The 26,843-nt window shown below is 40.0% G+C and overlaps 1 protein-coding gene across 2 annotated transcripts in view; it reads right to left on the bottom strand.

Annotated features, from left to right (window-relative positions):
* MSH3 (mutS homolog 3) overlaps positions 1–26,843 on the bottom strand; it is a 197,753-nt gene that overhangs the window by 158,507 nt on the left and 12,403 nt on the right. For both annotated transcript variants that reach the window (XM_026649155.1, XM_026649156.1), the window contains exons 4-8: positions 25,568–25,783; positions 22,680–22,796; positions 21,739–21,856; positions 19,202–19,347; positions 17,720–17,886 (exon numbers count right to left, since the gene is read on the bottom strand). In XM_026649155.1, the coding sequence (XP_026504940.1) occupies positions 17,720–17,886; positions 19,202–19,347; positions 21,739–21,856; positions 22,680–22,796; positions 25,568–25,783 (764 nt within the window). The remainder of the gene's footprint in view (positions 1–17,719; positions 17,887–19,201; positions 19,348–21,738; positions 21,857–22,679; positions 22,797–25,567; positions 25,784–26,843) is intronic.

The raw sequence follows: 26,843 nt of genomic DNA, 5'->3' as shown, positions 1-26,843 counted from the left end.
GGCTCATGCAAACTTCCCTGCTGAAAGGTTCTTAAATGCAATATGGAGTCAATAAGGCCTTTTTTTTTTTTTTTTTTGCATACCATTGAAAGAGAGCCTATTACAATATTGATTATTTTAAATTAGCACATTAAAAAAAACCCTCAAATATGTCCCTGTTAATACCTGAATTTGGAAGCACATTACTAATTATGCATTTCTAACAGCAGCTCTAGTTATTATTCTAGATGATGTCCAGAAGGGAAAGTCCACACCTGACAACAGGATTTACTGAAAGCATTTTACCAACACTACAGACAGGGTACAACAAGTTGTAACCTAGAGACAAATATTATAAGCCTGTCAAGGACAAAACTAAACTATTACAGGTAACCTTTAAAAAAAAAAAATCCACCCATGTTTGTTCACTTTTTCAGTTTATTAAATTCATGTCCATGAAAACCCACTTCCGCTTTGTATTGGTCAAATCTATTTTCATGGTTTTTTATTAAAAAATAATGAATCTGACCTCTCTTACACCTCTCCAAGAAAAAAAGAGAGTAAGGAGTCTTAAGTGCTACCTGCTGCGGACATCACTGCTATCTGCATGCCAAGCAGCTGCAAATAGCATTCCCTGTTTCTTTAAAAATACACTCCCCAAGATTTTCAAAAATAGGAACCTAAAGCCTAATTTAGACTCATAAATCCTAAAAGTGCCTAAACAAGTGACCTGATTTTCAAAAGAGCTAGGAACTCACTAGCTCCCAATAAGGTCAATTAATGGCAAATAGCGGAGAGGCTAACAAAGGGAGTTATCATAGAATCATAGAATATTAGGGTTGGAAGGGACCTCATGTCGTCATTTAGTCCAACCCCCTGCTCAAAGCAGGACCAATCGCCAACTAAACCATCCCAGCCAGGGCTTTGTCAAGCCTGACCTTAAAAACCTCTAAGGAAGGAGATTCCACCACCTCCCTGGGTAATCCATTCCAGTGCTTCACCATGCTCCTAGTGAAAAAGTTTTTCCTAATATCCAACCTAAACCTCCCCTAGTGCAACTTAAGACCATTACTCCTTGTTCTGTTATCTGGTACCACTGAGAACAGTCTAGATCCATCCTCTTTGGAACCCCCCCAGTTTGCCTGGGATCTGTCCAAGAGGAGCTACGCTAAGTGCTGCATTAGGGGGGCTGTGCTGGGAGCTGGAGGGGGTGAGTATCTGAGTGTCTGCTGCAGGGACAGTTTGTCAGTTTGACCGTGTGCTTGATTGTTTGAAAAATGTGAATTGGGAGTGCTTTGTTCCAGGTGGGTCTTGAATGGACCTGATTGATTGAGTGGAGGGTAAGGCTTTGAGTCAGGACAACTGCTTCAAGCCAGCAGCCTTATAAAAAGGCAGCCAGTTGCGAGGCGAACAGCGGAGAGGCTAACAAAGGGAGTTTGCCTGGGGAGAGCCCACTAGGATTTCATCTACTCAGAGAAGCCTATAAGTAACTGCAACAGTTGAGGAAGCTCTTAGAAGGAAGGTAATATGGATGGTGAGCCATCAGCTGTTGTGACCTGCACAGGATGTGCCATGTTTGTCTTTCTTCCACAGGACAGAAGCGACTTCGTCAGTACAAAGTGCAAGCTGGTCTCCATATTGGAAGGGAAGGTTCAAGGACTGGAGAAACAAGTATTAACGCTGCATTGCATAAGAGAAAATGAAGATTTCCTGGACAGACATCAGGATATGGTTCTGCAAGCACAACATTCCGAAGAATCAGAGCAGGCTGCGCCGTGTGGACAGAAGGACGGTGAAGAAAATTGGCAGCATGTGACCTCCAGAAGAAGAAAGAGGAGTATCCATGTACCAGCAATGCAGATACAGGTGAGCAGCCATTTTCATGTTCTCTCCACAGGTCCTAATGCGGAGAGTGGACTAGATGATACATCTGAGGGAAGGGAGCAGAAGGAGACTCCACTGACTGGAAGGCAAAAGATGCACTGTCCTAGGGATGGGGGTTCCACTGACCACCACTCCCAAGAGAAGGAGGTGGGTGGTGGTGGTCAGGGACTCCCTCTTAAGAGGGACTGAGTCATTTATCTGCCGTCCCGACCAGGAAAACCGAGAAGCGTGCTGCTTGTCAGGAGCTAGGATTCACGATGTGATAGAGAGACTGCCGAGACTCATCAAGCTCTTGGATCGCTACCCCTTCCTGCTTCTCCACATGGGCACCAATGCTGCTGTCAAGAATGACTTTGAGCGGATCACTGCAGACTACGTGGCTCTGGGAAGCAGGATAAAGGAGTTTGAGGCACAAGTGGTGTTCTCTTCCATCCTCCCTGTGGAAGGAAAAGACCCAGGTAGAGACCATCGAATCGTGAAAGTCAACGAATGGCTACGCAGGTGATGTTGTAGAGAAGGCTTTGGATTCTTTGACCATGGAATGGTGTTCCAAGAAGAAGGATTGCTAGGAAGAGACGGGCTCCACCTAACAAAGAGAGGGGAAAGCATCTTCGCAAGCAGGCTGGCTAACCTAGTGAGGAGGGCTTTAAACTAGGTTCATTGGGGAAAGGAGACCAAAGCCCTGAGGTAAGTGGGGAAGCAGGATACCAGGAGGAAGCACAAGCAGGAGAGCGCAAGAGGGGAGGACTCCTGCCTCGTACTGAGAAAGCAGGACGATCAGCGAGTTTTCTTAAGTGCCTATACACAAATGCAAGAAGCCTAGGAAACAAGCAGGGAGAACGGGAAGTCCTGGCACAGTCAAGGAATTATGATGTGATTGGAATAACAGAGATTTGGTGGGATAACTCACATGACTGGAGTACTGTCATGGATGGATATAAACTGTTCAGGAAGGACAGGACTGGCCGAAAAGGTGGGGGCATTGCATTGTATGTAAGAGGGCAGTATGACTGCTCAGAGCTCCGGTATGAAACCGCAGAAAAACCTGAGAGTCTCTGGATAAAGTTTAGAAGTGTGAGCAACAAGGATGACGTTGTGGTGAGAGTCTGCTATAGACCACCAGACCAGGGGGATGAGGTGGACGAGGCTTTCTTCAGGCAACTAACAGAAGTTACTAGATCACAGGCCCTGACTCTCATGGGGGATTTCAATCACCCTGATATCTGCAGGGAGAGCAATATAGCAGTGCACAGACAATCCAGGAAGTTTTTGGAAAGTGTAGGGGACAATTTCCTGGTGCAAGTGCTGGAGGAACCAGCTGGGGCAGAGCTCTTCTTGACCTGCTGCTCACAAACAGGGAAGAATTAGTAGGGGAAGCAAAAGTGGATGGGAACCTGGGAGGCAGTGACCATGAGACGGTCGAGTTCAGGATCCTGAAAAAAGGAAGAAAGGAGAGCAGCAGAATACGTACCCTGGACTTTAGAAAAGCAGACTGACTCCCCCAGGGAACTGATGGGGCAGGCTCCCCTGGAAGAATAACATGAGAGGGAAAGGAGTCAAGGAGAGCTGGCTGTATTTTAAAGAATCCTTATTGAGGTTGCAGGAACAAACCATCCCAATGTGTAGAAAGAATAGTAAATATGGCAGGCGACCACCTTGGCTTAACAGTGAAATCTTTGCTGATCTTAAACACAAAAAAGCAGCTTACAAGAAGTGGAAGATTGGACAAATGACCAGGGAGGAGTATAAAAATATTGCTCAGGCATGCAGGAGTGAAATCAGGAAGGCCAAATCACAATTGAAGTTGCAGCTAGCAAGGGATGTTAGGAGTAATAAGAAGGGTTTCTTCAGGTATGTTAGCAACACTGAGGTGGTCAGGCAAAGTGTGGGCCCCTTACTGAATGGGAGGAGGCAACCTAGTAACAGAGGATGTGGAAAAAGCTTATGCACTCATTGCTTTTTTTGCCTCTGTCTTCACAAACAGGGTCAGCTCCCAGACTATTGCACTGGGCAGCACAGTATGGGGAGGAGATGACCAGCCCTCTGTGGAGAAAGTAGTGGTTCAGGACTATTTAGAAAAGCTGCACTGCATCTAGGGTGTTAAAGGAGTTGGCGGATGTGATTGCAGAGCCATTGGCCGTTATCTTTGAAAACTCATGGCAATCGGGGGAGGTCCCGGGTGACCGGAAAAAGGCTAATGTATAGCCCATCTTTTAAAAAGGGAAGAAGGAAGTTCTGGGGAACTACAGGCCACTCAGCCTCACCTCGGTCCCTGGAAAAATCATGGAGCAGGTCCTCAAGGAATCAATTCTGAAGCACTTCAAGGAGAGGAAAGTGATCAGGAACAGTCAGCATGGATTCACTAAGGGCAAATCATGCCTGACTAACCTAATTGCCTTCTATGATGAGATAACTGGCTCTGTGGATGAGGGGAAAGCAGTGGACGTGTTATTCCTTGACTTTAGCTAAGCTTTTGATATGGTCTCCCACAGTATTCTTGCCAACAAGTTAAAGAAGTATGGGATGGTTGAATGGACTATAAAGGTGGATAGAAAGCTGGCTAGATCATCGGGCTCAATGGGTAGTGATCAATGGCTCCATGTCTAGTTGGCAGCCAGTATTAAGCAGAGTGCCCCAAGGGTCGGTCCTGGGCCGGTTTTGTCCAAGATCTTCATTAATGATCTGGAGGATGGTGTTGATTACACCCTCATCAAGTTTGCAGATGACACTAAATTGGGAGGAGTGGTAGATATGCTGGAGGATAGGGATAGGATACAGAGGGACCTAGACAAATTAGAGGATTGGGCCAAATGAAATCTGATGAGGTTCAACAAAGACAAGTGCAGAGTCCTGCACTTAGGACGGAAGAATCCCATGCAATGCTACAGACTAGGACCAAGTGGCTAGGCAAAAGTTCTGCAAAAAAGGACCTAGTGGTTACAGTGGACAAGAAGCAGTCCAGTGTCCCCTTGTTGCCAAGAAGGCTAACAGCATTTTGGGCTGTATAAGTACGAGCATTGCCAGCAGATCGAGGGACGTGATCATTCCCCTCTAATCGGCATTGGTGAGGCCTCATCTGGAGTACTGTGTCCAGTTTTGGGCCCCATACTACAAGAAGGATGTGGAAAAATTGGAAAGAGTCCAGCGGAGGGCAACAAAAAGGATTAGGGGGCTGGAGCACATGATTTATGAGGAGAGGCTGAGGGAACTGGGATTATTTAGTCTGCAGAAGAGACGAATGAGGGGGGATTTGATAGCTGCTTTCAACTACCTGAAAGGGGGTTCCAAAAAGGATGGAGCTAGGCTGTTCTCAGTGGTAGCCGATGACAGAACAAGGAGTAGTGATCTCAAGTTGCAGTGGGGGATGTTTAGGTTGGATATTAGGAAAAACGTTTTCACTAGGAGGGTGGTGAAGCACTGGAATGGGTTACCTAGGGAGGTGGTGGAATCTCCTTCCTTAGAGGTTTTCAAGGCCCGGCTCGACTTCGCCCTGTTTGGGATGATTTAGTTGGCGATTGATCCTGCTTTGAGCAGGGGGTTGGACTAGATGACCACCTGAGGTCACTTCCAACCCTGATATTCTATGATGCCCATCACTTTAGAAAAAATCACGTCCTTTTTTAAGGTGCCTAAATCTGGATTTAGAAGCCTAACTTCTGGCCCTTTTTTTTTTCCTTTAGTAATATTTTGACCATTAGTCTTAGCCAGTTTTGCTATTCTTATTTCAAAAAATGGCATACTGCTGTATATTTAACCTTCTCATGCCTTTCAAATTTTGCTGAAGGAGGCTCATAAAGTGACACTTTCTCTTTGAATAAATACCAATTGTGGACCTACGTATTTTTACAAATGACAGTGTCAATATAGCAATTCAATTATTCCCCCAATTTATATAAACAAATTTAAAAAATAATTTAATCCATCAACAATAATGTGGGAAGAATTCTTACAATTCCAAATCAGAATCACCTCATACTACTGTTCTCAAAAAGGAGGAGGGAGAACAAAAGTGGCAGGTAATCTTCAGCCAACATCAGACAAGTTCAGAGCACATATTAAATATATTTACAGCAAACAAAACAGACATCCCAGAAATGCCACAGCGCTTGTTTAGTGCACAAACTGATGAACCCTGTCTTATGTATGGTGTTTGCACTGGTTTATGAGCAAAGCAAACTTCATTAGTAAGCATTCACTTCATAGACTTATAACGACATGATACGCACATTGGAAATTAAATTATTGGGGGTTACATCATGTAACTACGCCACTGAGATTTTTCTTTAATCCTAAAGCAGTGACATCTCTTTGACGTTCAAACATTTCTAATGTAAAACAAAGTTGCGACTCCAAATTATTACTACTGAAGTCAGCATTTATTTCTATTCACCATCCACTCACATAAAGGACCTCAATTTTATTCTTTATGATTACAAAGGGAAAATTACTTACTAGTTATTCCCTTTTTCCCCATTCTGATAGCTGACTGAGGGACAGAAAGCATTATGGTGCCACCTACTGGAAGCAAGGAGGCAAAAGAATTCCTAAATCCCACCCCTAAGCACTGTACGTAAACCTCAACCTAAACATCCTACCTTGGGTTAGAGAAACTTCTAGAGCTACAGGAAACAATACACAAGATAGGAAAAATAGTACTAAACAAGCAAGCAAGACCACATTAGCTAGAAGGGAGCAGGGGATGTAGGATGGGAGAAGAGACGATTACAGCAAACAACAACTGGTAAATTATCTTCCTTTGTTGCATCTCTCTCACTTTTCTCCCCTTTGACAATGGATTAATGGACAGACAGCAGGTGTAGCAAGCAGTAACACTAGGAGATGTACACCTCTACCCCGACATAACGCGACTGATATAACACGGTAAAGCAGTGTCCGGGGGGGGGGCGGGGCTGCGCACTCCGGTGGATCAAAGCAAGTTAGATATAACGCGGTTTCACCTATAACGTGGTAAGATTTTTTGGCTCCCGAGGACAGTGTTATATCGGGGTAGAGGTGTATTTACCTTCTTGTGCTGCTAGCAGGTCTTTAGACAGCAAAAAGAGGTAATCTGAGAAGCAGAGAGGTCAACTGATACATGTAAAGGAGCAGAGAGATGCCCATGTTGCCATCTTACACACCTTGAAAATCAATGCTTCAATGCACATTGTCCATGAAGCAGAGCCTTCTCTAGCCAAATGTCATCTCTCAAACTCAGAACAAGACATCCTGGTGATCTTGATCACAGACCACAAGAACACACCCTTCAACCCTTCTAGCAATAATGATTTTGGATGCTACTTCGCCAGAAAGATAAAACTTGAGTACAAGTTTAACATCCAAGAAGTGCAGCTCATCACATAGTAGGGGGGAATACCCAGGTTTGGACAAAAAGGAGAACAAATTCCAGACAAAGCTGAAAACCTACCTTTCTAGCAAGAACTGAAGGTATGTAAGAGAGAATCTGATACTTAAAGTCACTCACTTGTCAGGCCACTGTCACTGCAATAAGAAAGGCCATCGAAATCTGCCCTAAGCATGCAAAAAAGGTTGTGTCAGAATCTGCAAGATGAAGTACAGTCCCACTGAGGGACTCTCAGATCAATCACTGGTCTTTCAGACCCTACTTGAACACTGACAGAAGGAAATTCAAAGCCCGTTGGATGTGCTGCAATAGGGAGGATACAAACACAAAACCTAAGAGGTGAGTGCTATGGTAGAAAAGCCACTGAGTACACTGCAGAGAGCCCTCTGCTGTGAGAGGGACAGTGCAACACAATGCACTTGTAGAGAAATGGGGAGGGACAAATGAGCCCCACAAGAAAATAAAAATTCCACTGAACCTATGATTGCCTAGGCTCGCTAACCAATGCAGAAAAATTGAGGAAAAAGGTGCCACTGAAGAGTGGCAGGGGAAATTAACCTTGCCCAGTGACACAGAAATAGAAGTGCTGGCTTCTGCACTCCCAGCTTGGTGAGGGAAGGTAGAGACTGCAGAGCTAGGAAAGGACTTATAAATGGGTCCCTAGGCTGTGGAGTGCTTAAGAGATTTTATACAAGCAGCCAGAGCCTTGGTTTTACATCTCAAGAAGGAGCAGAGGCAGGAGAAATATTTGCTAAAGCAGGACTTACTAGCAGAGAGATCCACTGAGACACTTCAGATCCTCCAGAAGTGTGGAGGAAGAAAGTTGGATTGACTATGGAGAAGAGCTGCAAGTCCAGGTCTAGTTTAATTATATTTTCTCTGTGTATTCAAAAATTATATCTGCTTAGAAAACAGGTTTTGACTTCTTTTTTTTTTAAGTGAAAGGATGTGATTTCACAGACATGTATTTTTTAAAGATTTAATCTTTACTGGCATTCAACATACCATCACTTGCTGTCACTACTAGTTCATGTTGACATAAGTCATCATCAGAGTTCCCCCACACTATATTGGACACTCTCAGAAGTCACAGATCTATTGTAGTAGACACCAGCTTACCAGTTACACCTTAGGATCACCACAAAATGCTGAGAAAAGAAGAGAAGTTTGTACACAAAATATCTACATTATTTGAACAGCACAAATCTGTTTTCTCCTGCCAATCGCTAGTGCAGGCATGGATAGATCACTAAGGATGAGACGTGTGCTACCCCAAACTTGCCAACTGAAAGATTTTTTTTTTTTTAAATCAACATACTACTCTTATGCGATGTCTCCAGCTCATTCCTTAAGTTTGCTTTGCTCATGCCAACTTATACCAACTGGTTGAGAGACAGTGTTTGTCATCTACTCCCACAACAGCACTGGGCACCAGCTATTTGTCTCCACTTCTCAAGAATAAATTAAAATATATCTTCCATTTCTTAAACAAGGTACTTATGCAATCACATATTTAACAGCACTGATATTCAATCAATCAGTGCTCCTACTCATGCAACCTCAAGACCTTTAGAGTCACATGGTCAGTACACTCAAACCAATACATTATTTTTAGTAGCAACTAGACACCTCAAGCAGAACCCCATTGTACTACAAATATGAAATAAAAAGCTAGTACTACCCCAATGAGTTTACAACCTTGGTGTTTGGTAAGACACAAAAGGTGGGAGAAACAAACAGATGGAAGAATAGGGTACTGGTGAAACATGCATATTTTGTACCATAAGCAGTACTCACTGACCATCCGCTACCTACCACAGTCACAGGGGGTTTAACAGCATCAAGACAGAACAATCTGAAAGAGGGATTTGGGAGAAGATAAGGTAATTGCTTTACTGATTTTTTTTCTGCAAATTTTCCCCATGCTTCAGGGACAGCACATGCAGAACAACTAAGGTGTCTGAGAGACTGCCATTGGTGGATGGTAAGAGCTAAGAAGGTTGTTGAGGTGAAGAGGGCATTTAGTGCTGCAGTGAGCTAACTGGGCAGCTAGATAGGGAGGGACTAAACTGTAACATGTCTTAACAAATAAAGATGACAAGCTTGTGTTTGATGCAATGGAGAAGGAGCAGCTAACATTAGGTGATTTGGTCAGAACTATGAGCCATAAAGATCTTAACAGCTGCATTTCGAATGGATTTGAAGGGAACATCATCACAGTAGTCCAGGCCAGAGAAGATAATGATGCAATCGTCAGGACAAGATGACAACAGCCTGGATAATAATTTTGGTGATGTGACCAGAGAAAAGGCCTCATAGCCGATATGGGTATAGAAAGAAGGCTGAATCAAAGATTACAGACTCAAATAGCTGACAGAATGATTGTGGTGTCCACAATGATGGAAAAAGAGTGGAAATTCCAGGACTCTGAGGCAAAGATCAGGAACTTTGCTTTGGCCATGCTAAATTTAAGTTCATAGCTGGATATCCATGAGGAGGTGTCAAAGAAACAGGCCAAGATATTGTTTGGGGCACAATTAGACAGCTTGAAGTGTAGAGGTAGACTTGTGAGTCATCATTTTAAGATGATAGTTAAAGCCACGTGAGAGGATAACACATTACCCTGTGATAACATATAGAAGAAGGAAAGAAATGGACCAAGGAAGGAGCTCTTTGGAATCCCTATCAAGAGTTAGCAACAGAGAGTCCCGTGGCACCTTTAAGACTAACAGATGTATTGGAGCATAAGCTTTCATGGGTGAATGCCCACTTCGTCAGACGCATGAAGGTACAATTAAAGGAGAATTAGGAGAGGAGGGAATCATTAAAGTCAAGGAAGGACAAGATTTCAAGAGAAGCCCGCAACAAAAAAGCTAAGGAGGATGTGTACTGACCCTTAGATTTGGCCAAGAAGAGCTCACAGATTGTTCAGTACATAAAACAGTGTACTGGTACAGAAAATTATTTTCCCAGGTCAACTGGATCAGAGAAATGAATCACAGGTCTCTCTGCTCCATCTGAGCCAATCCAATACTTGTCAGCAGGGACCAAACTCTCATCTGCCCAATTGGAGCAGTATGCTTCTGTTAAAATGGTTCTTTCTGAAAACATTTTTTTTTGTTTCTTTTAAGAAATGTTTTGCTTTTAAGTGTTTACCTGATAAAATATAAAAAAAAATACTGGAAAAAAAATGAAAAAATATTAAATCAATTTTTATGTGGATTTCTATACCTTTGCTTCAAAGAGTTTTTGAGAAATACTAAGGGACATAGTTTACCAAGAAAAAACATTAACTAGGAATGAAAACCTGGGTAGCTAGCTAAAGTGCTGTACCCAATAATTTAACAGTAAATAGATACCACAATTCAATGAAACTGGTTACTCTTTTGAGGATTCTAGGGTGAAATCCTGGCTTCACTGAAGTTAATGGAAAAACTTCTATTGACTTCCACAGGACCAGCATTTCACCCTAATATTCAGAAAATGCCACCTTAACTATTTTCCTGCTGTCACATCCTCACATTAAAACAAAAAAGTCAGTTAACCACTACGATAAACATACATGCTGAGCAACCAAGTAATTTTATTTCTGTAGAACTCATCTTTCTTCACCATGTCCACTCACTGTTTGTTACTGCCACTGTTTTGTCATGCCTAAATTTACACTTTAAGCTCCTTGGGGCTGGGACCACGTCTTCCTGTTTATTCTGCAGAGTATATAGCACTCCACTGCTAGTACACAATATTCACAAGAATAGTTTACTTATCAATCACATTCTCTTCAAGACCACCAAGGAGACAAACGTAAAGGAACACTGTTAGGTTATATACTGTATTTTATTAAAAAATAATTTTCCTTACTTGTATTATAAACAGCGCAGGTAGCAACTCTTATAGTTAAGGTTGCCCAACTCTTCTCATTATAAAACTGTTTTCCGTTGTTTATAGCTTTAACAAAGTTTAACCATTTAGGATAAAATTTTCCATGCCAGATGTGCACCTCAAGAGGAATTTTTCTGTTTTTCTTTTTTTGAAAATTTCAGCATAGATTGCTATGCCATTTCTGGGGGCACCAACTTTTTTTGCCCATGTTAATGAAGAGTTGTAACTTTTTTTGTTTGTTTGTTTTTAAGAAGTTCTAGTGCCTCCGTGTTTTGGAGCAGGGACTTGAAATTTAGCAGAGGCATCACCCTAGTGTCGAAGATGTGCCTTTTGCTGTTCCTGTGGGAAAATGTCAAGTTATGAGACCTCTGAAAAACTGTCAATTTGCACATTATCAGCAGAGGTTTCTTACCTTGGCATCTAAATCTCCAAAGATTTCCTCCTCATTAAGCATGCTGTAGCCCCTCAGAGTCTGACCAGACTGCACTGTATCATAATGCATAAGCATAATGGAGCTGAATTAAGATTGCATGCCATTTCTTAACTTTTGAGTGCTTGACTTTACAACCTTAACATGCTTTTAATGTAGATTTTTAACGTAATTATTAATAATGCCTTAGAGTAAAACAAAGAATTTTTAAAATGTAATATAATCAATATTTTTCTGTTTATCTTTTGTACTTCATTTATCTTAGAAAATGAAAACAGACTAGCCAGTTTAAAGGGAGTTTCATTTTCTGATTTAAATGGACTAACAGTGATTTAAACTGATTTGTGGAAATGCTTCTGTTACAACCATGAAGCATCAGTGTTCAAGCAGTAGTGCTTCTTACTGGTTGTAGGCCAATCTAGGACTCTAGTAAGGATTTTCAGTAGATTGCTCATTTGTTTTTTGACAAACGAACCTTAAAGAAACAAGTACATTTCTGTACAGCAGATTATGTCTTTGTTGAGCATTTCCTTGCCGTAAATTCAACTGTGATAAAATTTGTGGGTGTAATAGGGTGGCCTTTAAGGGCAGGAAGCCTGAAGCTAGTCAGACCCATACAATTATCCCTGAACTATTAGGAAAGGAATAGAAAATAAGACTGAAAATCATAATGCCACTATATAAATCCATATAGTGGAACTGGAAAAGGTTCAGAGAAGGGCAACAAAGATGATCACAGGTATGGAGTGGCTTCCATATAAGTAGGGCCCTACCAAATTCATGGTCCATTTTGGTCAATTTCACAGTCATAGGATTTTTAAAATAATAAATTTCATGATTTCAGCTATTTAAATCTGAAATTTCACGGTGATATAATTGTAAGGATCCTGACCCAAAAAGGAGTTGGGGGGTGGGGAGGGTCACAAGGTTAATGTAGGGGGCGTGGGGTACTGCTACCCTTACTTTCTCAACCATGGGATGGCTGTTCCATGAACAGGAACTGCTGAAAAGAGATGGATTCCACCTGACAAACAACATGAAGAGCTTCTTGGTAAGTATTTTTTTTTTAAAGTTACCTTGGACAAGGGGGCGGGAGGTGGGGGGGGCGGGGGGAGAGTAGATGGAAAAATTACAGTAGGATCATAGGAGGAATCTGCTCAACATCTTAGATTTCTATACAACAAATGCAAGGAGTATGGGGAATGAACAGGAAGAACTGGAAGGCTTGGTACACAGCAAAATTATGACATAATTGGCATCATAGAGATTTGGTGAAACAAATCCCATGACTGGAATATTGATATAGTGGGATATAGCTTATTCAGGAAGGGTAGGAAAGGGGAAAATATCAAGAATATATAAATTTGTTCTGAGGTTCAGAAGGATGAGAGAGGCAGACCAGTGGAAAGTCTCTGGGTGAAGATAAAAGGGGAAAAAACAGGGGAAACATCATGTTAGGGGTCTACGATGGACCACCAAATCAGGAGGTGGAGATAGATGAGGCATTTCTAGAACAAATAAATATCCAAAACACAAGACCTGGTAGTAATGGGGGACTTTAACTATGCAGACATCTGTTGGAAAAGTAATATGGCATTCCCATAACATTCTCGTAAGCAAAGTAGGTAAATGTGATCCAGATGAAATTACCATAAGGTGGGTGCAAAATTGGATAAAAAACTAGAGTCAACGAGTAATTATCAATAGTTCGTTGTCAAACTGGGAAGACATATCTAGTGGGGTCCTACAAGAGTCTGTCTTGTGTCCACTACTAATCAATATTTTCATTAATGACTTGGATAAGGGAGTGGAGGGCGTGTTTATAAAATATGCCAAGGGTTGCCAAACTGGCTCGTGAGCCAGTTGCGGCTCTTTTATAGTTAAAGTGCGGCTCTCGAAGCCTCCCACGTTTCCCACATTTCCACCTACCAGACTGGGGACGGGGGGTGCGGGAGCTCAGGACCTCTGCCTTGCAGCGGGGTCGTGGGGTAGGGGCTTCTGCCCAGCAAGGAAGGGGTCTTGAGGCTTCAGCCCCACAGGATGTGCCTGCCAGGGCTCGGGGCTTCAGCAGGAGCAGGGTTGAAACCCTGAGCCCGAGCAGGCACCTCCTGAGGTGCTGAAGCCCCAACTCCCGGCAGGCGCGCCCCAGCTCTCAAATTTCTGAAGATTGTTGTACGCGGCTGGGCACATCAGTAAATTTGGCAACCCCTGAAATATGCATATGACACCAAGCTGTGAGGGTTGCTAGCACTTTGGAGGACAGGATTCGAATTCAAAATGACCTTGACAAACTGAAGAATTGATCTGAAATCAACAAAATTAAATTCAGTAAAGATAAGTGCAAAGTACTACACTTAAGGAGGAAAAATCAAATGCCCAAATAGAAAACAGGGACATAACTGTCTAGGGGGGTAATACTGCAGACAACGATCTGGCAATTATAATGGATCACAAATTCAACATGAGCCAATAATGTGATGCAGTTGCCAAAAAGGCTAATATCATTCTGGGATGTATTAAGAGGAGTGTCATATGTAAGACATGAGAGGTAACTGTTCCATACTTCTTGACACTGGTGAGGTCTCAGCTGGGGTACTGTGTCCAGTTTTTGCTGCTAAACTTTAAGAAAGATGTGGACAAATTGGAGTCCAGAGAAGAGCAACAAAATTATAAAAGGTTTAGAAAACATGACCAATTAGGAAAGGTTAAAAAAATTAGGCATGACTTGAAAAAAAGACAACTGAGAGGGGACCTGGTAGTCTTCAAATATATAAGAGATATTGTAAAGAGAATGTGATCAATTGTTCTCCCTGTCCACTGAAGGTAGCAGAAGTAGTAATAACAGCTTAATCTGCAGCAAGAAAAATGTAGGTTAGATATTAGGAAAAAAATTCTAATTAGAAGGATAGTTAAGTGCTAGAGTACTTTACCACGGGAGATTGTAGAATCCCCATTGTTGGAGGTTTTTAAGAACAGGTGGAAAGATACCTGTCAGGAATGGGCTGGGTGTAATTGGTCCTGCCTCAGCACAGAGGGATGGATTAGATGACCTCTTGAAGTCCCTACATTTTTATGATAAAAATCATTGATTTAAATCAATCCATCCTAAAACTAACTATTTATTTCCATTGTCCAAGAAAATCGAAGAATAGATGTCTGAGATCCTCTTTCATACTCTCAAAGGCAAAGCTGGGATCTGAGCCAGTTCTACATAGTCAGTGCATCAGTGAGGTTTGAGGGTGGGCCAAGCTGTGGACATCAAGCACACAGTTATGTAAACCCAGCGTCCATATATCACCACCTGAGAGATGTGAAGAACTGAGGCCTTTATTTCAGCCTAAGACTTCAAACAGCTGCTACGCTTCTCCTATGTCCTGCCTGCAATTTGGAGGTGGATTTCATCCCCCAGCTCCCATAGAGTTCTACACACAAAGTCTGTTTATTTTGGCTTTGTGCAGGAACAGAGCATGTGAATTTCATCCTTTCTGCACTGTATTTCTGACAGAAGCCATTTCTTGGCTGAATATCATGGATTTTACACAATTTTAAAAAGAGCCAGTGATATTGTTCTGCCTGCAACCTTGTCCATTACTTACAGTATCTTTTTCCATACTAGCTGTATACATGGGCAACAGGACACATTCAATCTCAACTGTGTATTTGACACCTCCACCATAAATTAACTTCGGAAAGTCTCTGACTAAATAATCAAGTGCAAGTCCAGCATATTCAAGAAAAATGTAAGTACTGAATTACATGTGGTTTGGCCAGAAAATCCAACTTGAGGTATTTATGGCATTTTATTCTATTTTTTATTGTAAAGTACATTTAAAGCTGCCTTCCACCACATTTTCTAATTAGCTAACCCTGGCATTGGACATGCCAATTGCAAGTTTGTAATACAAGACTCCAAAATCAGGTGTGTAGTCACAGTGCTAGAGTAGTGTTTCTCCAAAGGCATCACCACTGTAAAGGAAATCCTGTGTTAATGGTAATATGTTGGAATATCTGCAACTCCACCCATGCTGAGGAGCTATATTATACCTTTTGTCAGCATGGGCAATGAACAGGCAATCACCGTTTTTTGTTTTTTTTTTAAATAAAAAAACCCCCTAAAACTGCAGACAAATTTGACTCAGTCAACAGGGCTGAGTCAAATATATATACACCTCTACCCCAATATAACGCTGTTCTCGGGAGCCAAAAAATCTTACCGCGTTATAGGTGAAACCGCGTTATATCGAACTTGCTTTGATCCGACGGAGTGCACAGCCCCGCCCCCTCGGAGCACTGCTTTACCGCGTTATATCCAAATTCGTGTTATATCGGGTCACGTTATATCGGGGTTGAGGTGTATATTAGATCTATCTAATGCGACATAAATGTTTCCAAGCAGGAAGGGAAACAGCATTTTGTCCAATTCGTATCTGACTAGTACAAAGGACTATCAGAAATCTCTCATATCTCTAATCAAATATCATCTAACCAGATGCACTTTGTAACTGTGGTAAATATAATTGGATATGCTGGCTGCTTAACACATAACAAGGATGAAATTTTTGCAGGTAACATGAAGTATCACTTTCTCTTATACAACTGAGACAACTCCTAAAGAGACACAAAACTGTTCATTTTAGCTGCCTGATAAATAATGTTTAGGACACCTTTTTTGCCAGATTATGCATATAAGTAAGATCCTAATATAACTATCTGAAATAAAAGTATAACAAAATGAAAATCTTAACATTTCAACTCTAATGTTGAAACATCTGGAAAAAACCTGAAGATCAGCAAAATGTAGAGTCTCCTCCTTAATTCTGAGGAATTCTCCTGAGCTTGCATCTTACCTCAATAACTGTGTCAACATTCAGTCAATTTAGGAATTTGCTATCCAACATATGAAATAAAAGCTTAAAACATTACTAACAAAACTAGCAGCTGCATTATTTTAAACCGAAGGTATTTTCCCTAGAACAGGAAGTCTATGTTTTTATAAACTGGCACTGTGTAAATTGCTAAAAACTGTCAATAAACCCTTTTGAAGAGAAGTCTATCAATCAGGATATTGTTTTCAAGAAAAAAAATCCTGTTCGTCAAAGCATCCGCTAATCTATTTTTCCATTTGGACAAAGAACAAGTCTTCTTGTTCCCAGCTGCCAGCAATTCCAAACCTCTACAAGTTGGCTAATTTGTTCAAATATTAATATACATCTCTTTCCCATAATTAGGCATCTGTCATAGAATCTGTGTCTTGTCTGGAAATGCAGATTGCACACAACCAATAATGTTTAAATCTAGAAAAGCAGAGCTACATTTCAAATTCATATATTCCTGTTCCTCTAATTCCTGTATAAATATAGGAAAGCTGCCGCTACAAATCTATCAGTTGAAAAGCGTGGCAGTCCTGCAGGATGAAGTTCGGGAACTCATGGGACCTGCCCAATTCCAGCATCATCTTTGACTCCCTCTGTGAAAGAAGAAAATCTCTATGGCTTCTTTAAAAGCTAAGAAAACAGTTCCTTGAACATTTGTATACTTTTTTTAAACCATTAAAAAATTAACACTACATTCTCAGAAAAAAATGGCAACCATAAGGAGTGTCAGCAGGACTTTGCAAGCTCACAAGCCACATTTAGAAAGATGGCGTGCTCTTGTCCTATGGTCCCATGGCTATGCTATCCAGCTACAGCTTTATAGTCTATTTTTATCCCAGACTGAATACCACAATAAATTTGCCATTGAAAAGGAGCCTCCAGCCTTCTTTTGAAGCATCTGTCATTAAAAATATAAGGGAAATGTTGAAATGTAAATGATGGAATCGCCATAATGCTTCTGTCCCACCAGTTTTAAGAGAGTCTTATAGGATAGGAAGTACAAAAACTTTCCAACAGGTATTTAATTCTCCATGTCTAATTAACAAAGAGTGCTATAGAGGGGGAAAAGCCTCAAATCATTCAGAGAACTTAAAGGTATAAGATACACAAGCAGCTCAACATCACATTCAGATACCACAGTGATGGGCACATTAGAACTACTTATATTAGACAGATAGATCATGTCAGTTAAGGGGATATTTATGCAAACAGTGAACTGTGAAAGTTTCAAAGAAGGTCTTACTTTAGAAAACTATGCATCACTGCTGGCTTCCAGATCCAAAGTTGCAACATAATGTAACGACATACCTTACAGAGGTTATATTGCTGATGAGCCTCTCAGATTGATCCGACAAGTCTGATGGAAGCAGTAGTTCAACTGGCTGCAGGCGCAAAACTCGACTCTCTAATTCTAAGCGAGATGAGGAGTCCTGAAAACTGTCAAAAACCACTTCCCCTGTAGTGGGTTGGACTGCCTGTCACATACAAAAATATATAAACAGAGTGTTCACCCTGCCATTGACAAACATCGTATTTTGCTAGGGCAGTAGAATCCAAAATGAGTCACTTTTGCTTGCTTCTGAGTGTGCACAACAATTTTTGAGTATCTGCCAGCAGGCACATGTAAAGCTCAGAGACTAGTTTTGGTTAGTCAACCGTTAAGATTTTAAAAAATCAGCAAGGAAATTTCGCACACACTTAATGGTGTGCTACACAAAAACAATGACTCCACCAGTCCCACAATTTCTTGGTGACATTGGAAAATTAAAAGTAAGTACATATTTCAAATGTAGAGAACATAGATCCTATCCTAACAGTTTTGAAAGCCCAAATGTTAGACTAAACAGGATGATAATGATGTCTTAAAATATGTTAAGAAGTTTTAATAGCAGTGGTTCATTTTACATGTCATTGCCACTATTAAGGGGCAATGCAAATCCACCTAATTGAAAATCTATGGAATTTAGACAGGATTCTCCCTAAAAATGAGATGTCTTTCTAAAATGTGCTTTTACACCTGAGGAGAGACAAGGTGGTTGAGGTAATATCTTTTATTGGTCCAACTTCTGTTGGTGAGAGAGACAAGCTTTTGAGCGAATCTCTCTCTAATATCTTCAGACTGACACGGTACACCACCACTTATAACTGGGACAGATACACAGTGGGGTGGTCAGATATCACAATGATAAGTACAATAAAAAACCATGTAAATAAAATGAATGAATGAACTATCAGCAGAGTGTCAGTTCTCATTTAAGTCACTATTTTCCCAGTTATATAGTTCTCATTTCAGAATCTCCAAGGAAAATCAGAAGTTAAAGTCTAAGAAGACTGTGAATCTCTCATTCCTAACTTGTGTGAAGGAAGAGCAATTTACTGAGGAAACAGGTGCAGTCAGCAACAAGTGTAAGCGTTTTGAACCCTTACGAGGGATAACATTTTAAACATAATTTACAAAACATATTTTAACTCTAACGTATTTTTTTTGTATTTGTATAAAACACTGTTTTCAAGCAATTATGCATGAGCAAAAGTGCTATGCCTTGTATACCTGATATATAAATCAGGCTATCAACTCAAGTGTTTCTGATTATTTTTTATATAAAATGTCTCATTCAATTCACAACTGAATTGAAAGATATAAATACCATTCATTAAAAACTTTGCATTATGTCTTATAAACACCATTACTGTCAGGGGAGACAATCACAAAGGAATTTTAAAACACAGAGATAAATCACAAAATAAGCCCTAACCACAAACTCAGATTCCTCAAGGAAGACAACTTACCATTATGCCTATGACAACATCCCCTTTCTTCTTGTCTCTTAAGCTTTCTTTATTTTCACAGATACAAAGAAGATAGTTATCAGAGACATCAGCTGTTATTTCTTCAACATCTACAGGATCATCTAGCTTCAGCAAGGGGTTCACATTTGATAAATATTAAAAAAAACAACAAATAGTTCACATGGATAAAACCAGCCATGGTTGTTGAAAACAATTTTTTTTCTGGGATAAACATATTACCCAGCACAAACACCAACTTGACAGAGGACAGCCTCCTTCCTACATAAAACTGACTCAGGTGCTGTGATACTGGTCAATTTCAAATCCCTGACAGCACCAAAATCAAAGTCAGTGGTGACCTTAGGCCCATGCCCCCTGACAAAGCCCCACAGTGTATGCATACATATCATCATCTCAACAAAACACCAGTCTTTATACTACGTCTGCAGTCTTCCATTCAAACAATAGTAGGCTGTTGCAGATACTAAATTCCCTACTGTCTTTGTGCTATCCCTGCTCAGTAAGTAGCACTTTGACTAAGTAGCCTACTAGCCAGCTTGTAAAACTTGTGCAATTGACAATAAAGAGCAAAATCTGCTGATGAGCATCACAGGCCAGGAAGCTAGGACCTGATGTAGTAGCAAGTCTGCAATGGAGACCACTAGTGTCCTAGCAGTAGCAGTAGAGAGCAAAAGATCACCTGCATTTATTTATTCCATTCAAACCACGCACGGTGTTAGTCATTCAGTGTTGTTCCTCACTCCACTGGCTTTTACCTGAGCCTTCCAACACATTTCAAGAGTAACTAGAGTCACACTGGTGTCTCCGGCAAAAAAACACCAACAATAGTATTTTATTATAATGCCCTTGCTCCATTAAACAATTTTGCAGCAAGTTGCTTCCCTGATTTGTGGGTTTTAACTTCTAGTACCCCTTTCCCTAACTGCAGTTTTAGGATGACCTAATCAAGAAATAAATAGATGATGTGTTTTCTTTTGTCTCTTGTCTCCCTCCTGGCACACAGGACCTCACAAAGAGGGCAAGTGCACCAAACCTGAAGAGCGGTTTTATAAAGCTAGCAGGAAGTAGATAGGACAGTGGGTTTAGTCACAAGAAGAGGGAAGTGGATGAGACCACACATCTTACATTGCATAGGGCTAGCTCATCCTGGTTTAGTGAGTTCAAGTCAAGTCAATTTTCTTATTTAGCATTAAGTACCTAATAACTACTTAGTGTGAAAAATTTAAAAGAACCTGTGGGTGCTGGCTGGGGATGGTCACAAAAAACAAAGAAATGGACAAAGTAAAAGGTAGAAAGAAATAGCTGAGCTAGTCAAAAGCCATTTTTAATTCATTTTGATAGCCTATTTCAGTTACAAGAATTAAGGGCAGGCTAACCAATGTTAGATTTTTCATAGCTCATTGGCTTTAGATTCAGGCTCACCTCATTTTGTATGAAACACTGTTGTTACAGTGTCAATAGTACTTCTCCCCTCTTTCATTATTAGGCCATAGGACCCACTTGTGTTTGTTTTAATTGTATCCACCTCTAAACATAATTAAATCCAAGTGCTGACTCCAGACTCTTAATCCTTCCCCCTTTCAAGACCTCTAATTAAGAATTACTAATGCTACACCTACCAACTGGTCAAAAAGCTGGTCAGGACATCGCCAAAGGCACAGCATAAACCCTAGCAGTCCATTTTCTCATTTGGAAAAAAAACGAACTGTGGGGATGATGTAATCTCTGTTATATTGCAACACACTTAAAAACCTGAGAGATTTCATTCTTCATGAAAACTGGATGAAGTCCACAGCCTACTTTTGAGTATCATTAGCCTTGTCTTAACAGAACAGCAAACCGATCAGAAATTATTTGCTGCTGCCATAGATTTCCTTTTATATTAAGTGTTGGCCACTAAATATGCACCAGTATAAGGGATTTACAATTTGACTTTTTTATTTTTATTTTGTCATATAAGTAATTCCCCCCTGGGCTATGCGAACAGAAAATTTTGCTCTCGTGTTTACTGCATACCCAAAAATATTAAAGGTTAAGGTGAGGAAGCCCTTGATTCTCGAAGTCTCATTTCTAGCAACAAAATTCCTGATGCTGATTTCCAGAGGTTGATTTTTTTTTTTCAACTACTGGAACTGGATGCACTGTCATTTTCAAAAAGTGTTCCAATAATGCAATCCCGCAATAGATTCCAATGCTATTGCAAAACATCTGAAACGCACAAATATTGACAGTTTTAACATTTCACCATCCTCTATTTCCCAGTCCTATTGAATAATTTCTGCTGTACATACAGAAGTGACAACAGGTGCAATACAGCCAGAACATTCCCAACGCAGAGGGGAAAAAAACAGTCAGCACTTCCCACCCACTCCCATTACTTAACAGGAACATGCTCTCTTATACTGAAGGACTATGGCAAGAAATCTCAAACACACAACTCATACTGAACACTGCATAACACAGAGCACAATGAAGGTTAGTATAAAAGCAAAATAATTAACACATAAAAAAGATATCTTCTCCAATAAGTGTAGATTTGGTATAGAGAGCAGTCAGTTTTCGAGTAAACAGAGAGCTTTTATTTTCTCCAGCAGCCTTCAGTGCTGCAGTTTCCATTTGTTTTACAACTCCCACCTATAATATACACAAATAGAAAATGTTAACTGATGAATGAAAAATGGATAACCAACTTTAAACAACAACAAAAATTTAATTTAAGAGATCCAAATATTAAACCATAATGTGCTTCTGAGTGGAGAAGGGCTAGAACCAGCCCTACTAATTCAGCCTATCAAGTATGTCAGAATTGCAGCTTACCTGCAACTTCCTTTCTCCTCTTGCCCTTACTGACCCACGTTCTATACTGAAACAACTTAGCTTAGAGGTTGACCACCTGTCACCTGCTGCAACAATTCTTTCACTGTATATAGTAAAGTTCACCAGAACATCAGGCGATAAGAGGTACAAAAAAGACTCACATGAGCATGAAGGGGAAAGGAAGGGAAAGAGATTAGCAACAGAGAGATTAACAACAATGGGAAAGAAGAGAGGAAAATATGGGTTGGGAAGAAAAAAAAGAGAGGAAAACAGAAAGGAGAGAGAGAGAGAGAGAGAGAGAGAGAGAGATGGAGAAAGTGCTTTCTGTCCTACTTTCTATCACTCATTGACAGGCAGAATTGCTTCCAGAAAAGTTAAATGGACCCTGAAATATTGTGAGATCAACAGAGGAGGCCTAAATCAACATAACTAAAAATCATAAAAATTCCAAGACATTACATATAGAAAGCATTGAATGAAAGGGAGTTTGTCATGTGTATTTCCAGTAAAATATTAAAAGGTTTCATATTTTGTATCTTTCAAAAAAATGAGACAACATCTATATGACATCAACAAATTCTTTCGGTAAGGAATGAGACTATTTTGGTTTTAACAATATCTAATTAAATCCAAAAATGACCTTATATCCTTTTGCTACAAGTCGCCGTACATGAACAAATAGTCTGTGCGTCGGTATACTGGCAGTCATAAAATTGTGATCCTGATGACAGTAAATGTTTAGCTCCTTCGCTGCAATCTGCAAAGTATGAAAAAAATAATCAGTCAACAATTCAGGTCACTCTTACTTCACATTCCCTGTCTAGCTTCCTTGATAACTGATGATAGATGATCACATGATAGATGATCCATGATAGAGTTGTGTGAATACAAACTTGTCAAAAAACAATACTGGAAATCAGCTATTAACCAAAGCTATGGCGGTGTGTTGTGGAATGCTAAGCAGAAGAAGAGGTACTAGAAGACTAAGCATGAAGCAAGAGTTCACAGTCTCAGCATCCTAACCAGAACAAAGGACTCCACTCCCACAGGCTTTACTTGTCAACTTATCAGGGTGGATAAAAATCTATTATTCTTTTTAAAAAAATCAAATGATTTTGATTTAAACTGGTTTTTTTTTATTTAAATTAAATACATTTTCTGTTTTAAAATAAACCCATTTAAAATTAAAATTGAAAATACAACAGGCTACATTCAAGACCTAAAATTACTATAATCTATTAAAATAATTTAAATTAAATACAAAAAATAAGAAGCGGTACCTATTTGCTGCTGAAGTTTTAAAGCTCATCAAACCACTGAACTGATGAAAGTCACTGGCTAAGCACCTGGAACCAGAGTTAGCTGAAGTGCTAAATGAGTTTTTGACAGCAGCGGCATCTTCTGCAGGTGCAGAAGGAATATTTTCTTCACTCTTATTTAACTAGTTCAGTTAAATGACCAATTCATTCCAAGTCAAAAAAACAATCAGAAGTTGAAAAAAAGCAGGAAAGCTTGTTTTCTTCTTATAATCATTGAATAACAAAAGCTAGGTTTGAAAGGATGAGATCTACTAGTCTTGAAAGAATAGTTCAATTTACTAAATACAGATAATACTTCCTTTGTTTAATAAATCAGTTAGCTTTAAATGCAAAATATGTTTTGATAAACTCCACTAAACTTTTTTTTAATGTATCCAGTACATTAAGGGAGTTTTATTGAACTAATAAAAACAATTTGAAAATACTAGTGCACTTTAAATGAATTTTAATTTCTACAGAGCGCTTGACTCAAAACACAACCAAAAAATTAATCATCTAGTAAAGAAGAAATGCATCATTCACCATTTTTTTACACAATAAAAAAAAATAAAAAATTAGAATCTGAATAAATGTATGTTAAGTTATATAACTGCTTAAATAAATATGTGCTGATATAGTGTATCCATTCTGGTTAACAAAAGGAAGTACCAAATTTAGTTGGCTATAATTAGTTGCAAATCAACCTGTTTAAATGGTTACCAACCAATGAGAATGAACCTTTCTTTACAAAGGTAACTAAAAAGTACAGAAGCAAAACAGGATTAAAATTGTTAATTTAAATCAAGGTTTCCTGCTTAAAAATATGTTTTAAATCAGTGATTGAAACCACTGACTTAAATCAATCCACCCTGCAACTGATAGCTTGAATGAATACCAAGGGCCAAAGAGTTCCCATTGAAGTCCAGTATAAGAAGGCAGTGTAAGTTATGTTACCTTGATAAGCCTAAATAACTATCTAGCCCAGGGGTCGGCAACGTTTGGCACGCGGCTCGCCAGGGTAAGCACCCTGGCGGGCCGGGCCAGTTTATTTACCTGCTGACGCGGCAGGTTCGGCCGATCAGGGCGGCGAGAAGCAGCGCAGGCGAGGGATGTGCTGGCCGCGGCTTCCTGCCACCCCCATTGGCCCAGGACGGCGAACCGTGGCCAGTGGGGGCCGCGATCGGCCGAACCTGCCGCGTCAGCAGGTAAATAAACTGGCCCGGCCCGCCAGGGTGCTTACCCTGGCGAGCCGCATGCCAAACGTTGCCGACCCCTGATCTAACCCTTGAAACTGCATTTCTACAGTAGCATCCAAGCGCCCTCACATGAATAAAATCACAACAGCTGCTAGAAACATGACATTACACAACGACTCAGACATTTTTCTTTCTAGATGCCAGCTCTGTGTTCTGGACAAGCAGATGGGTTTTAACGAACCTGAATGGGCTTCAGGACAGTAAATCTGCTAGCAAATTGACAGACCAAATACCCAGAACAAAGACAACTGGAAAAATGAAGCCTCCAATGGCTAAGCAAAAGTAATTTTCCCTTTGCTCCTAATTATATATGGAAATAGCTCAGCACAAAGGCTAAATCAGTATTAATGATTTAGAGAGATGAGAGAAAGGATGTTTATTGGCCATTTTGTAGTTTGCAGACATGTAAGCCACGTTCCTTTGAAATTTTTACCTGTTCATATAGATTACAGTTGTGCAGATAAAGCACCAGATACAATTTCATACCCAATTGTGTCAAACATCCCCTATTAATTTCTATATAGCCCTCTATTAATGAGGGTAGTCGCTATTTGCACAAATATATGCAATTAGGGCACTTGGACATTGCATTTTTCAGAAGAAATCATCAGGTTACTGTCAAGCTAAATATTTTTATTCTGATCATTAGTTCTATGCCATAATACAGTTCACCCTTAATTTCTTCAGTTTAACTTCGGTAAACAAGGTAATGTTATTGTAGTATCTAATATTTGCTAATTTGTCAATACTTCAAATAGGGAATACTGTAAATATTGATGTACCTTTTATGTGGTACAAAGACAATTTGTAATGGACACCTTTAGATTTAAAGAGGGCAGATCTTTTGAATCTTGATTACAAGTGTTAGAAAAAGTTTTTTAAATTGAGGTTATCAATGACAGTGGCCCTACACACAATGTAACAAAGTAATATAAGGTGAGCAACAGTAAGTGCTCTTGGTAAAAGTTACTTACCTCTGCATCTTCTCCAAAGAATCTATACTTATATCCACATTCCACGCACAAAATAGCATCTTTATACTGTTCTTTCATTTCTATGAACTGGAGTTCTAGTGGAGTGTATATGCTTTTGGTTCTTTTATTAAGGAGGTTTGTATTAGAAATATTTTGAGAGCCTTCAAAACTCTTACATGATGCTGAAAATTGATTCAGACTAAAGCATGACTGTTCCTGTGAACAAAAGAGGTATTACAATAATTATGGAGGAACACTCAATTACTGAATACTTAAATTACACTTTTAAAAACATACAGTTCCAGCATCCAGAACTGGCTGTCATACAACTGTGCTGAATATATTGAAGCATTATTTCAGGTTAAAATAACAATTCTGTACCTACTGTCAGCTAGTGCAATATATATGCATAAACAATAGCCCAATAAACTGAGAACAGAGATCATGAAAGGAAAACAAAGGATAGAAAGGGAATAAAGAAAAGTTCTGTGACTGATCACGACTGCACACACTCAATCCCACTCCACACAATCACCTTCCAAGAGGTCTTCAATTGACCTCTTCTTCTTCCATCAGTTGTCCATGTAATCAAAATATAAGTGTCAAATCTTATCAAATTTGGTATCTTTCCTTCAACCAAAAATGCAAGCTAACTGATAATAAACTGGGCAAAATAAGTATGGAAGATAATACAGAAGTGCTGGAAGAAAAGCTCTCCTCTGCTGAACAATAACCAGCCAATCCATGAAAAGCAGCACATCAAACAAGCCGTTATGTGCCTTGGCCTCTAAATCCCCAATCTCACAATCTGATCCACGCAAGAGATTCTTGTGCCCATATGGAGCCCAATGGAAATCAACGAGGCACCAGGCTGATACAAGGTTCTCCTACTTCAATCAGATTGCAGGATCAGGGCTCAAATACTTAGCAAGTACTCCTATTATAGCCTGTTTTAAGAGCACGGGGACACTATATTCAACTATTTGGTTACTGTGCAGATATCATTCCGAAGTTTTTTCAATATAAGCCTATCTCCAAAATACGTTCTGGTCTAACCACATCTTCCCCATTGGGGAACATTATAGAGTATTATAACAACCTTGAATCCCGCTGGGATACATTACATTCCAGTAATAATTTTGTACTAGTTTCTATGTGAGAAAATTATGAGAATTCTTGCAATAACACCTGAACTGAACAAGAACTCAGTTGGAAGTCACATTGGAAAGGATTCATAGATTCATAGATTCTAGGACTGGAAGGGACCTCGAGAGGT

Source organism: Terrapene carolina, unplaced genomic scaffold, assembly GCF_002925995.2.
Source record: "Terrapene carolina triunguis isolate 2854851 unplaced genomic scaffold, T_m_triunguis-2.0 Scaffold69, whole genome shotgun sequence".
Classification (NCBI taxonomy): Eukaryota; Metazoa; Chordata; order Testudines; family Emydidae; genus Terrapene; species Terrapene triunguis.
The sequence above is the reverse complement of the archived record's forward strand: the minus strand, read 5'-3'. Positions and strand labels throughout refer to the sequence as shown.